The sequence below is a fragment of the Chiloscyllium punctatum genome, chromosome 17 (genome assembly GCF_047496795.1).
Source record: "Chiloscyllium punctatum isolate Juve2018m chromosome 17, sChiPun1.3, whole genome shotgun sequence".
Lineage (NCBI taxonomy): Eukaryota > Metazoa > Chordata > Chondrichthyes > Orectolobiformes > Hemiscylliidae > Chiloscyllium > Chiloscyllium punctatum.
The window spans coordinates 52,774,118-52,788,022 of NC_092755.1; the positions used below are offsets into that span (position 1 = coordinate 52,774,118).

The 13,905-nt window shown below is 39.2% G+C and overlaps 1 protein-coding gene across 2 annotated transcripts in view; it reads left to right on the top strand.

Moving 5' to 3' along the window:
- Positions 1-13,905, top strand: part of LOC140487838 (septin-2) — a 129,483-nt gene that overhangs the window by 110,947 nt on the left and 4,631 nt on the right. For both annotated transcript variants that reach the window (XM_072587134.1, XM_072587135.1), the window contains one exon: positions 11,012-11,122. In XM_072587134.1, the coding sequence (XP_072443235.1) occupies positions 11,012-11,092 (81 nt within the window). In that variant the 3' untranslated portion in view covers positions 11,093-11,122. The remainder of the gene's footprint in view (positions 1-11,011; positions 11,123-13,905) is intronic.

The window sequence follows — 13,905 nt, forward strand, 5'->3', positions numbered from 1 at the left end:
TCCATCATTCAATAAGATCATGGCTGATTTTAATCTTACCTGTTACATTCCTGCATATCCCCCAGAATTTTTCAGCCCTGGGAAATCAAGAATCTACCTATCATAAAAATATTTTAAAATTCTGCATCTATTGCCTTTCATTTGAAAACCCATCCAATGTAATCCTACAATTCAACTTATTGTTGTCTATAACTTCTGTCATTGATGTAAGTGCAGTATTGGGTGACTTATAAAAGTTTTCACTGTTTTTAATATGAAAGTATACGTGACAATAAATTTCTATTGTATCCTATTCGTTTACTTCAAAACTCAGAAAATTGCTCCTCCTCAAAAAATATCCAGTCACCTTTGAACATTTGCCATGGAATCTGACACCACCCCACTTTCAGGTTCAAAATCACAATAAGTCTCAAGTTTTTAAAAAAAATTTCTCTATACTTGTCCAATGCAAAGTTCTACCAGACAAGCAAGATCAAACATCTCTGTTCTCCTGACCTAACTGAGGTCTTTTAAGTTATGAAGGTTTTGATAAAATAGACGCAGCAAATATTACTTGTGACTAGAGGTGATCAAAGTAAAATAGTCAATTAAAATTCAAATTGGGAATTCAGAAGGAAACTTCACAATGTGGTGTAGTAGGAAGTTATGGGAATGATGGAGTGGGCTGTGGAGACAGTGAGACCATAAAGGATTCAAAACCCAGGATGTGAACTTAAACATGCCAAGATCCTGTGTAGGTCAGTGACAATGGAGGAAGGATGAACCAGACATGCTGTGTGGGTAAATTGGTGGCAGTGTTTACGTGAAATGAAAGTTGGGATATTGGCAGAGAGAGCTTTGGAATAGTCAATACTCGAGATAAAGCCATGGATCAAAATTTCAGTAACTATTGAGCTGAAATGGAAGTGAGGGCAGAGTCAGATACTATTATGTAATTGGAAGAAGGCAGTCATATTATTGGAGAATCATCTGTATTCAAAAACAACACATTTACAAAAGAATAGCTTTAGTGTGAGGCAGTCAAACAGGAAGTAGGATGCAGTCAGTAACTTGTACTAGTGTTTAGTTAGAGAAATTGCTTACCTGGCATCCACAGCAGGATGAACAAAAATGTGACAAATTAGAGACAGTTGAAGGAGTCAAGCAAGACTGAGGTAGAGCTGGTGCTCAAGAAAGCACAGAAACTGCAAAGCTGCATGAGAGGTTGGTTATATTCTATTCACTATTAACTATCAAATAAATTTCAAAGAAAGTGAACAGTTTCTGGTAAACAGATTTTACAGGCATGTAGAAGCAAAGCAGCTTCTCTAGCTTGCACAATCACTCAATTAGGTCATGGCTGATCTGTACCTTAATTTCATTTACCTGTTTTAGCTGCATATCCCTTGATACTTTATATTCTGCTTCAGTAATTGTAACAGCTGCTTGCCTGAAGTATGGATTGTGACTAGGAACCTGTCACAAGTTGAATGCTTTGATGAAAAGTGAGGGAAATGGGCAAGAACTTTGACATTTTATCCAGTTACTTACTTATAGCCATGTAATAAAATCAAGTGGGATATAAATGCTGAATCTATTTGCTCTTTCTTAAATGAAGGGAAATTAAGCACTGGTCAAAATCAATAACTTTATTCCTTATCACCCTCTTTGACTATTCTGATCTTTGGAGGGCTGTTGTATCCTACTCATTGTTGCTCCAATGCTGTGACATTTGCACATTCCAATGTAATATGTTCAGCATCCATAAACTCTTCTGTTCGTCTCCTTCAACGCTGCTGTACACAAATTCTGTTGTTCAGTATCATAAGCCTCTCCCTGAGCCGCACTAATTTCTATTTACTTATTACCCCATGTAGTACTTTATTTAAAAATTTTCTACCTACTGTGCTGCACCAGTGTCAGGATAACCAATTCTTGTTCTCATTGCAAGGACAAAACCTGCAATATATGTCTAATTATCAGTGAGATCAATGTTCTGTAGTGTTCCATACTTATTTAAAGATAATTAGCCAGAAACTTGTGTGAAATAAGCTCCCATTTAAGTTAATTCCCTACTATGGCCTTGTGTTTAAATGTTTGCAAAATATACCTTGGAACTAGTTTTTCCAAATAATTTTAAACAAAAGAACACTTGCCACAGGGTAGCTTGCTTCTGAAAAAGGCCAAACTTTCCAGAATTTCTGGGTTTGGGGCGTTAAAATATTTCCACTTTAAAGTTCACTTTAAGCATTGCCTATGGCTTTCATTATGTTTGATTTCTGTCACTTTTATCTAGATGCAAGACTGTTATGTATATGGTTTGTGTGATAGTTCTAAATGCAACCATTTAAGATCAGGTAATGGCATGGTCTCCCAAAAGTTATCCATTTTTCAGTTAGTGTAGAAAGCTGATCTGAAACCTGACACTTGAGGGAGCAGAGGGAAGAGAGGAAGTCTTAATTGTAGTCTCTTTGGTTGTTGATGCTTCAAATCACAAATCACAATATGTCTGTATAAAGCATCTTTGGAAGAGTAACTGTGATGTTTACAGAGGTATGCTGAAATGAGAAACTTGTCTTCAATTTGCTCATGTGACCTGGGAAATGGAATCTCTAAAACATTCTCATAAATGTGCTCAAGGAGAGAACCTATTGACCACAAGCTACATTTGGAATTTTTATAAAGTATTACTTATTTGCTGTTTGTGAATTTGGAGTAATAAGTAATATGTGCCCATGACTTCTATTTTTATTTTTTCATGGGATATAGGCGTCACTCTCTCAACCATCACTTTTTGCTGACTTATTTGCCCTTGAGCAGATAGTAAAAGGCTGTCATCTTGAACCACTGTAGTCCATCTGCTGCAGGTACACACCATTACAACTGGAAAGTGGTTTCCACCATTTAGATTCCATAAGTGAAGGAACAGCAACAAAGTTCTAAGTCAGCATCGGATGTGGCTTGCAAGTGATAGTCTTCCTTCTAGGTAGAGGTTATTGGTTTTGAAAGTGCTGTAATGCAATTTATAGATGATATATACTACTGTCAGCATCATCCAATTCTGGTGGAGGGAGTGAACATAAGGACAAAAGAAATAAGAGCAGGAGCAGGCCGTCTGGCCGGTTGAGTTTTTAAGGTGGTGGTTGCCTTGAATGGTGTCAAGCTTTTTAAGTTTTCAAAGAGTTGAACTCATCCAATCAAATGGAGACTATTCCATCATGCTCCTGATATATGCCTTGTAGATAATGGACCAGCTTGAGGGAGTCAGGACGAATTATTCATCGCACAATTCCCAGCTTCTGACCTCCTGTTACCACTACATAGTTAATTCAGTGAGCTTCCAGCAACTCATCTAAATAACAAATGATTTAGGAACAATGCATATTCGACACCATTTTTATTTAAGTTTCTTATTTAAACACAGCATTTTTGTAGCTTGCAGACATTTGTGTGATATTAATGAAAGCATCTTAGTGGGCTGTTTGGCCTGCAGACAAATATGGTTTATGATGCAGGTAACTTGGCAACTTTAAGTAGTTTGGGACTGACTTCCTCTGGTTAGGTGTTATTTTTAGAAATGCACTCTCCAGTCTCTTGCCTTTGTATACCGTGCTTTACTGCGTCAGGAACATGGCAATTGCAGCAGACCTTATTACAGACCCTCATTTGTTTTGATTTGTGGAATGTCTAGGTTTTTATAAATGTTTCCATTGACAGAGCTGCTCTGTAGTGTCTAATGTGCTAAACCACGTCCTTTGAAAAAAAGTGGAGATTTGAGGATGACTCCACAGGGAGTATTACCGCCCTGAAATTCTACAGATTGAAAACATCACAGGATATGGGGATAGTGCAAGAGAATGTTGTTAAAATAGAAAATCATTGAATGGTGGAGCAGACTTAGAAGGTTGAATGGCCTACTCTGACTCAAACTACTTTTTGTTTCTTCTGTTCTTTTACAACATGGGATCATTTCTTGACATTATCAGCACGATAAATAACTTCAAGTCGCTGTATGTATAAGTGAACAAATAGCAAACATAAACATTTGCATTTATGTAATGCTTCTCACATCCTTAAGGATGTCCCAAAGAGCTTCACAACTGTTATGGTGTATTTTCAAAATATAACTGTTGTGGAAAATGTATTGACCAATTTCAGTGCAGCTAAATCCCACAAGCCGCAACAAGACGAATGACCAGGTCAATTGTGTTTTAAATGTAGGCCGAGGGATAAATGGTAGTAAATATATGAAGAATTTAAACGCTGCATGAAATGAAATGAAACTATCTCTAGCTTTCCTCCTCATCCTTGCCCAACCCAAAAAAATGGATAAAAGAGAACTTGTCAACTTGTCGTTAGCTTAACTTCAATTATGACAAGTTGCAACTAAATTAATATTTTCTGATTCTGGTAAATCCAATCTGTTAATTTACACTGATTAAAAATTAGACTTTCCTGAGGTTTCATAGTTAAAAATTGCATTTATATGCTCCATAATTTATGAATCTGTATAGTGCATTGTGGCATGAAAGTTGATGTGGCACCTGAGTGCACTAAAATACTGACTTACAAGTGCAAAACATGAAATGGATGATTTAATTATTAACATAATCCTAACCAGGCAGCTGTCCTGCATCTCTCATGCATATATTTCCCTTTTGTGTGTTTTCCATGGAAACATCATTGATATAAACCTTTTGATTCGTCCATTTAAAATGGATATGGGACGCTAGTAGTGTGTTGGGGAATTGGCAATTCTCAAGAGCTGCTGGAATGAATGTTAGGCTGCACACAAATTCCTTCTGAATGTTGTTCATGAGATTTGTCTTTTGAATTGTGTGCAATTTTGAAATTGGATTAGTGGTTGTGGGAGGCTGACATTGTACCGTCTGTCCCTTTTTAAGTTATAAGCCAGCTGTGTCCTTAATGCTATGGTGAGCGAAAAGTTGTGAAACAATGACCTGATCATTGCTGAGTAAGTCATAGCAACCTGGTTAATGCAGAGCCTGCCCAGGGGATGCCCCCAATAGCAGACACTAGAAAAAAAACTGATAAATTCAGCCACGATGCTATCAGGCTGCATTTGAGGATTAAGTTCCCAACACTTTGTTTTCATTAAAAGCTTGTTTTTGCAGTTACTGTTATCTGTTATTCATACGGACAATGATAAAATGCCATCTGTGTGGCTGGAGGCTCGTGTACAGTGGCACACCACAGGGATCAGTGCTCAGTGCCTTATTGTTTATGTGTATCTATATAAGTTAGTTTACATATGATATGAAGATTAGCTATATGAATAATAGTGAGGAGGAAGGTCTTGGGTTACAGGGAGATATAGATGCATTAGTCAGAATGGCAGATAGAATGTAACCCTGAAAGGTGAGAGGTGATGCAGTTTGGAAGAAATAAAAAGGCAAGGGAGTACTCAATGAATGAGAAGACACTAGGAAGTTGAGGAGCAAAGGGATTTTGGGATGTTTGTCCACTGATCCCTGAAGGCAACATGTCAGGTTAAAAAGGTGCTTAAGGTGGCATATGGGATACGTACCTTTATCAGTCAAGACATAGATTATAACAGCAGGAAAGTTACGTTGGAGCTGTGCAGAGCTTTGGTTAAGCCACTGCTGGAGTACTGTATGCAGTTCTGGTCAACACACTGGAGAAAGGATATGATTGCACTGGAGGGTGTGAGTGGAGATTCACAAGGATTGGTGTAGTTTAATGTCAAACATAGAATAGTAAAGCACAGGAACAGTCCCTTCAGGCAACCATGTCTGTGCTGACCATTATGGCATTCTAAACTAATCAGCTGGTCAGCCTGCACATGGTCCATATCCCTCTATTCCCTGCCTGTTTATGAGTCTGTCCAAATGCCTCCTAAATGTTGCTGTTGTATCCGTCTTTACCACTGTCCCTGTCAGTACATTCCAGGCACCTACCACCCTTTATAAATAAAAGTTGGTTTTAAAAAAAAATTGTCATGTACATCTCCTTTAAACTTTCTCCCTCTTACATTAAACTTGTGCCCTCTAGTATTTGACATTTCCATCCTGTGAAAAGACTCTGACTATCCATGTGATCTAGTCTTCTCATAATTTTATATACTTCTATCAGGTCACCTCTCAGCTTCCGGTGCTCTAGCAGAAACAATTTGTTTATCCAACCTCCTTATAGCTAATACATTCCAATGCAGGCAACATCCTGGTAAACCTTTCCAAAACCTCCACATCCTTCCTATGGTTTGGCGACCAGGACTGCACACACTACTCCAAATGTGGCCTGATTAAAGTTTTTCATAGAGCTGCAATGTAACTTGCCAACTTTTATACTGAATGCCATGAGTGATGAAGGCAAGTATTCCATGTACCTCCTTCATCACTTTATCTAGTTTCAGGAAGCTATGGGCTTGCATGCCAAGGTCCCTCGATATATCAGTGCTCCTAGGGATCCTGCCATTTACTGTACTTTCCTCTTGCATTTGACCTTCCAAAATGCATCATTTCACACTTGCCTGGATTAAATTCCATCTGACATTTCTCTGCCTAGCTTTCCAACTGATTTACATCTTGCTATGTCCTTTGACAACCTTCCTCACTATGCACAACTCCAATTTTCGTGCCATGGGCAAATGTACTAATCAGACCAGCTACATTTTCATCCAAACCTCTACAATGAAGAGTAGCTACAAAGAGAGGCTGAATAACCTCAGGTTGTTTTCTTTAGGGCACACAAGACTGAGAGGGGGACCTGACTGAGCTGTATAAGATGGAGGGTAGTTGAGGTGAGAAACGTCAACATTAAAAAGTACTTTGAGCAGTTGAAATGTTGTGCAAGTGCTGGGAAGTGGAATTAGTGTAGATGGGTTGGCACAGACTCGATGGAACGAAGAACGTCTTCTGTGATGTATGACTTTAACTGTACTGTTCTCAGTTACTCTTTGAAATCCTTTGCCTATTGAAAACCGTGCCTAGTCTTTAAAATACTTGCATCTTGCGCAGACATCTTAAACTGTCAAACATCTCCTGTTGCTTATTTGAGCCTAATGATGCTCAGTCTTGACTTGAGTCTGAACTGAGCTTCCAAATTTTCATCCTCCTATTTCTGAAGGGGGACCGATTGTGACCTGGCCAATGGCTGAGTATATTTTCCCACTGGCAAAGCTTTCACCTCAAGGTTTGACTTTTCAAATGGTTTTTGCTCAACATTCTTCCAGCCCTATTTGAGGAATCAGCAGCTATATATCCTAATCCTAACCCCACATTCCTTGTACTTCTGCTCCTATAATGACAAATGGACTACACTTATGGTGTTGCAAATTTTGAAGAATTACAAATTACATCATTCTTAGTGATGAGAGAAGATGTATATTGGCTGGCTTAATGGAAAATGCATTGGCGAATCTGGCATCCTGACAGGTTGTTGCCAGAAAGAAAATTGCATATCTGACCTAAATATGGTTAATGGGTATCCTGTAGTTTTACAACAATTGGAGCTTTCTGTCAAAGGTATTGTGAAAAATTCCTGTCTGGGACATGTTTCTGTATCTCCAGTAGCAAATGAGGGAGATCCTTGATGCAATAGGACTGCCTCTGGTGCTCAGCCAGAGTGTTGAGGAGGCAACAGATTCACATTGCTTTGCGAACATTGTTCAACATGCACATGGGTATAGTTCTGCATACAGCTTTAAGGTATATATGATTTATTTTGTTAGGTATAGGCCAATGACTGTGTAATTGTATTGAATTCAGCAAGGTTTTATATTGTGCCTTTTTCTAACGCACAGCTAACATTAAGCACTTCCAAAACCATTAAGTTCTGTGCTGTAAATGTATGGTTAAATCAATTATTGCGGGCTTTCTAAAATGGCATTCTCCTTGCATTCTAGCAGTTGCTTCAACTAGAAATGGACCTCTATGTGCTGATGACCTTTTGGTGCTGTAGGCTGCTGATATGCTAAAGCATTGTGAATGTGGGTGGTGATAGATGACCAATGGCATAGGAACAATTTTGCTCAGGCACAGTGCATTAAACGTGTGATTGGAACTTTTCTTTCCCAGAGAATGGGGGAAGTTCATTCAGAGCTGTAAGAAACATCTCAAAATCTTGCCCTATGCCTGTCAGACTGTGTGCTGAATCAGCATGCAGGGGAAGGCAGGCACCTAACTGTTCTTTGCACTAACACCAATGATGTTTCTTCATCTACATTTCAATCTTGCAGCCATTATCTGAACTGCAAAGTAATTTTTCTATCCAATCCCATGGTATAGGCCAACTCCTGCTGACTGCAGACATCGTGTGAGTGTCTGGAAATGGTCCTGTTAACTCCTGTGGTACTTTTTTTAAAGGTTCCTTCCACATATGCTCTGCAGGTGTATACCTCTCTTTCACTTTCTAACCACAAGCTTTCTTTACTAACCTCACAGCATAGCCATTCTCTAATAAAAGCAAAAACCAATCAAAACTTTGACCCTAGGTATATGCAGCGATACCATTGATCTCCATTTGAATTGCACAGAATGGCTGCAGTCAATGATCTCGTCCAGTAACCCCTTGAAACCAATGTAGGCTGTGAATCCATTGTTACCCTCATTTTGCAACAGTTGAAATGTAGTTAATACACAGATATTTTAATTTATTTTTGGAGTAGGGCACAAGGAGAGAATATTTCAACTTTAATAGAGTCAGGCTAACCAGATGTCAGAACAGTGCAGTCAATACGATACAATAATTGACCTATTATAATTCAGAGTCCATCACTATAATCCATCTATTATAGATAAAGGCTGTGAATTCCACAGGGGCTTCTTGCCTGCGTCTAAATCGTTTCTGTTTTTACACTTTGGACTGCGAAAAGGGTACCTGTAATGATTTCATATCAAATGTGTTTAATTAAAGAAACGATATTTCTCCATTTTGTGGAGCAAATTCTGCACAAACAGGAATAGATGTTTCAAAATCAACATTCATAAAATCCAAAACAGGAAAACCTTGTGGTATAAGAAATGTAAGGTAGAGGCACAATACATGTAATGGACTGCAGTTGCTAAGGCTTTGGGAACTAGATGGTCAGGCAAAAGCTGCAAATACCTGATGGGGATTAATTCGAAGTCCCAGGCTTCTACCTGATATTCGAATTGCAGAGTGCCAAACATTTCTTGCATTTCAGCATTTCTCAGTCTCCCTATCCAAAGGGATTGTTTAAAGTAGCAAAGGATCAAACCTTACTGAGCAAACCCTATTGAGTTGTTTTCCCTTTATAAATGCATTGTTTTTTCTTCAGATTTGATTGTGTGATATTTTACACTGATGTTGAAATCTCATGTGTAAGCTCTTATTTGACATCCTGTTGGTATGTGAGCATTTATTGTCTCCTCAGTAGCTTCTGACAATCATTCGTCCTTGTTTTTTATTTGATCACTCCAAGCCTATCTAATCTGGCATTTCATCAACAAGAAATATTTCTAATCTGGCTCCTGCTCTAATATCAGACCTGATGAGCCCATTTTGTCTTTGTTCTGGCCCTTACAATATTTAATTATTCAGAGAGCTTTCGCTGACGATACTGCTTTTTTTTTACTCTTCACTGCTGTGCAGGCTTGCCCGCTGAGGACAGAATTAAATATTCTCAGCCAGTGGTCTGGAATTTAATTTCATTGTGAGTGTTCAGCAACCCTGCAAGAAGGGGGCGGAGCTGTGGGGGTCTGGGGGAGGTGAGTAGGAATAAGTAGCTCAAGTGATTGGTGGTGCTTGCCACTGGATGGCACAGTACTGTCAGAGTATGAATGCTGAGGAAAGCTGGAGGCTGACCAGCACTCAGCAGATTCTCAATGATGCTCAGTTATATGCATATGACAATGACCTATTCCAGTGCAGTAAATTGAACTGTGAGCATCCATTCCATCTGATTTCTGTTGCTACAGTATAGTGCCTAAGACTAAATTCTTCTACAAGCTCCAAAATATCTGTTCTATCAGTGTATTATAATGGTCAAGTCAGAGTCTGTTTGCGAGCACAGACAGTTTCACTAGTGCCGGCATGTCCACATCATTCAAGATACATTCTGTCCATCTGAGACCATTCTCATACGATGACCAGTTCCTGAGACTTAAAATAAATTGTTTTAAGCAGAGACTGTGATTTGCATTCAGAATCCAGATCTGAATCTCCATGGCATTTTTAAAAATGTTAGAATTTGTCTCCCTGGAACAAAGTCACTCATCAACAGAACCTTACTAATGATCGGCATAAGAAGCTGCAAGCTAAATATGATATTTTAGAGAATGTCGCATAAACTGAGGTGTGGTTGTGAAAATAAATGTTTTAGCAGCATTAAGCCTTCTCAGTTAAAATGCCTAAATGCACCAGGGTCTCAAGGCTGCAGTTTTGCCACTCTAACCTACAAACCTTTTCTTGAGGCAGGAGTTACAGAAGCTGCTTATCCAAATCCATTTGAACTGCTGATCTACTCCAGAGGGCTATTTTGAGCTCTTTAAAAGCATATACCATATACTCTTCACTGTTCAAGATTCATAGTCTTCACATTCACTATAAAATAATCCTTCTCTGACTCTACATTTCCCCCCTACTCCCTATCCTTGTTATAACATAGTCTTTCAAAGTTTGTCATTTTGCTTGTTTACACTGAGTATTTGCATCAGTGAATAACCATTAGATGGAGCATAAATATATTTTAAAAATGTCAAGAAATAATGTCTGTTCTCAGTGGGAGCCATTTATTGAAGCCTATTTTTAACAGGTGATGTTTTCAAATGTATCGCATTCATAGTCCGAATATTAGTGAAATAACTGGCTAGTTGTTAATGTACGTGCACATCACGATCCTGAAAACAAATCTTTTTGGACTAGAAAGGTAGACTGTTTTTCTTTATACCTGCTGAGTTTCTCCAGTATTTTGTTTTCAAAAGGGTATGGTGTTTTGCTGTGTAATTGTTGAATGGCAATCTTTATACAAGTTTTTGTATTGAACTGTGCAATAATATCATTTAAATACCTAATTATTACCTCCTCACAGTTGCGCCGAATGCAGGAGATGATTGCTCAGATGCAGGCACAAATGCGAATGAAGCCTGCAGATAATGGAGATGGACACTGAGTGATAAACCAATTCTGCTTCTAGTTACAGGTAAGAATTGCTGTTAATCTTAACTCAACCCTAACTCTGGAACTGAAATTGTGTCAGAATGAGTTAGTTGTGAGGGGTTTCATTTCAGTCATCTCTCATTCATGTAAACCCAGCTTCTGAGTGTCCATTCAGTTAAACTATTTTCTCATGAAACTAGCTCTTGGGTCTTTACATGCCTGAATCATCGTTCATTTAACCCATTTGTCAGGGTTTCATAAACACAGACACATTTTATTCGTGATTACTCTAACTATAATCTATTTCTCTAAGCATCCTCTAAACGTCTTGATGGAAATGCAAAGGTCTGGAATGTCCACTGGGATTTTCCTGATCTCTCAATTCCAACAGAAAATGACTGAAACTCTCCAGATATGAGCATTAATGGCCACCTTCAGCTCTCTGGCAAGTTCTGCTGGCATTGGGATTTTCAGAACCATAGGGGTCCATTAAGGACTGTCTCCATTTCTAAATTGTGAAAAGGCAGTTGACATTGAAGAGTTAATGTGGAGCATTTTTCAACCAGAGCAAAAAGCACAATTGTGGAACATTTTGTCCTATTGTTGGCTGAATGGAGTCTGATTGCAAAGTGCAATCAAAGAAGCAACAGCTGGAAGGCTGCTGCGAGAAATGATTTATTTTTTCATAAATGTTTTGGATTGTGTAGTTCTACCACAGAGTTTCTAATTTGGGACAGGAATGTATGTGAAAATATGAGACTTGGGAGAAAATGGGGAAACTGTCAGCTGCATTTACAACAATACCCCAAAGAATCCTCCCACTGCTCCTGTTTAATTGCTTCCACCTCGGCATGTTTTTCATGCTATCCAATCAGGCTGTTGTGTGGTTCTGTGGAATTTGAACTGTGGGGCTGGGCAGAGGTCACATGGACCCACCGATATGTCTGACTTTTTTTTTGTTGAAATTGTTTTGATGCTGGGTGGAGGTGGTGGGGGAGGGGGTTGATGTTTACATTTCAGAATGCACTAAATTACAAACTTTTGTTGTATCTCTGAACAGCTTCCTTGTGGTGCGGGTGATTTGGGTTATCTTATCCCCAGATAAATGCTATAAGCATTTGACTGACACAACTGTCAATGGAGTTGTGGCGTCCTCACAAAGCTAACCGTGTTGTTTTCCTTCAGATAAAAACTGCAGCAACATTCCCACTATTCTCAGCTCTGGAATTGAAATTCCTGTAATTTTAGTCTTTTTTGGAAATTGTTAAATCATATGACACAGGAATCCATTCAGCTCCTCATGCCTTTGCTGGTTTTTGATAGAGTTCCAATTAGACCATAAGAAATAAGAACAGGAGTAGGCTGTTGCACCATTCCTTAGGATGATGGCTTAATCTGATTGGTACCCCTCCCCTGCGCTTTCACTATAGCCCTGCAAGTTTTTTCATTTTTACGTTATATTTCCAATTCTCTCTTGCAACTGAATCTATTTCTAATAGGTTTTCAAGTACAGTGCTGTATTCCAGATTGTGTAAATTTTCAAATCTTCAATTTCATAGAGTCATAGAGCTGTACAGCGCAGAAACAGATCCTTTCGTCCAACTCATCCATGCCGACCAGGTATTCTAAATTAATCGAGTCCCATTTGCCAGCATTTGGCCCTTATCCCTCTAAACGCTTCCTATTCATGTACCCATCCAGATGCCTCGTTCTTTTGCCAATTAGCCAGAACATGTCCCCTCTGGTTACCAATCTCGTATGAGTGACAATGGTTTCTCTGTGACAAGTCTTTTGACTTCTAAATGCCTCTAGTTAAAATCCCCCCTTTACATTCTCTGCCCTAATGAAGGTAATTCTTGTCTGTCACACAATTAAAGTCTACAGTCGTGGTTATAATTCTGGGAAATCTCCCCACACTCTGCCCACGTCCTTAGCAGGGTATTTTTTCACTTTCACTAGGCTCAATAATAAGTAGCCGGTCCACTTTGTCGATTTGCTGACCCATGACCTGGAAGGAAGCCATCAAAGTTAGAGACATGCAGACTAATGACTTATATGATTCTACTCCAGTATAATTCATCTAAATCTTTGGCAACAAGAGTAGATCAGAGTCTAGGGGTTCTGCAGCCTCAAGTGCAGCTCCAGCAACATTCAAACTTGACTCTATTCAGGACAAAGTGGCCCTCATGATTGGCACCCCATTCACCACCTTCAGCATTGACTTGTCACGATGGACAGTGGCAACAATAGGTCCCATCTACAAAATATACTGCAATAATTCATCAAAGGGCCTTGAGTGTACCTTCCAAACCCACCACCACCTGCAAGTACCCCTCCAAGCCACTCACCATCCTGACTTGGAACTATATCACCATTCCTTCACAGTTACTAGCTCAAAAACCTGGAACTCCTTCACTCTTAGCATTGCGGGTCTACTTACACCATATGGATGTCAGCAATTCAAGAAGGCAGTTCACCATCACCTTCATGGGCAATAAATGCTGGCATTGCCAAAGGTGCCTGCATCCCATGAATCCTTGTCACAGCAGATTTTTATATTTTATTTAAATTCAGTTTTTATTAAACTTGATATATAATTTTTTTTGGAGGAAGAACATCTCATCTTCCTCCTTGGAACACTTCAACCCCAGGACATCAATGTGAGCATCACCAGTTTTCTCGTTTCCCCTCCCCCTACCTTACCCCAGTTCCAACCTGCCAGCTCAGCACCATCACCATGACCTGACCTACTTGCCAATCTTCCTTCCTACTTATCTGCTCCACCCTCCTCTCCAACCTATCACCGTTATTCCCATCTCCATCCAC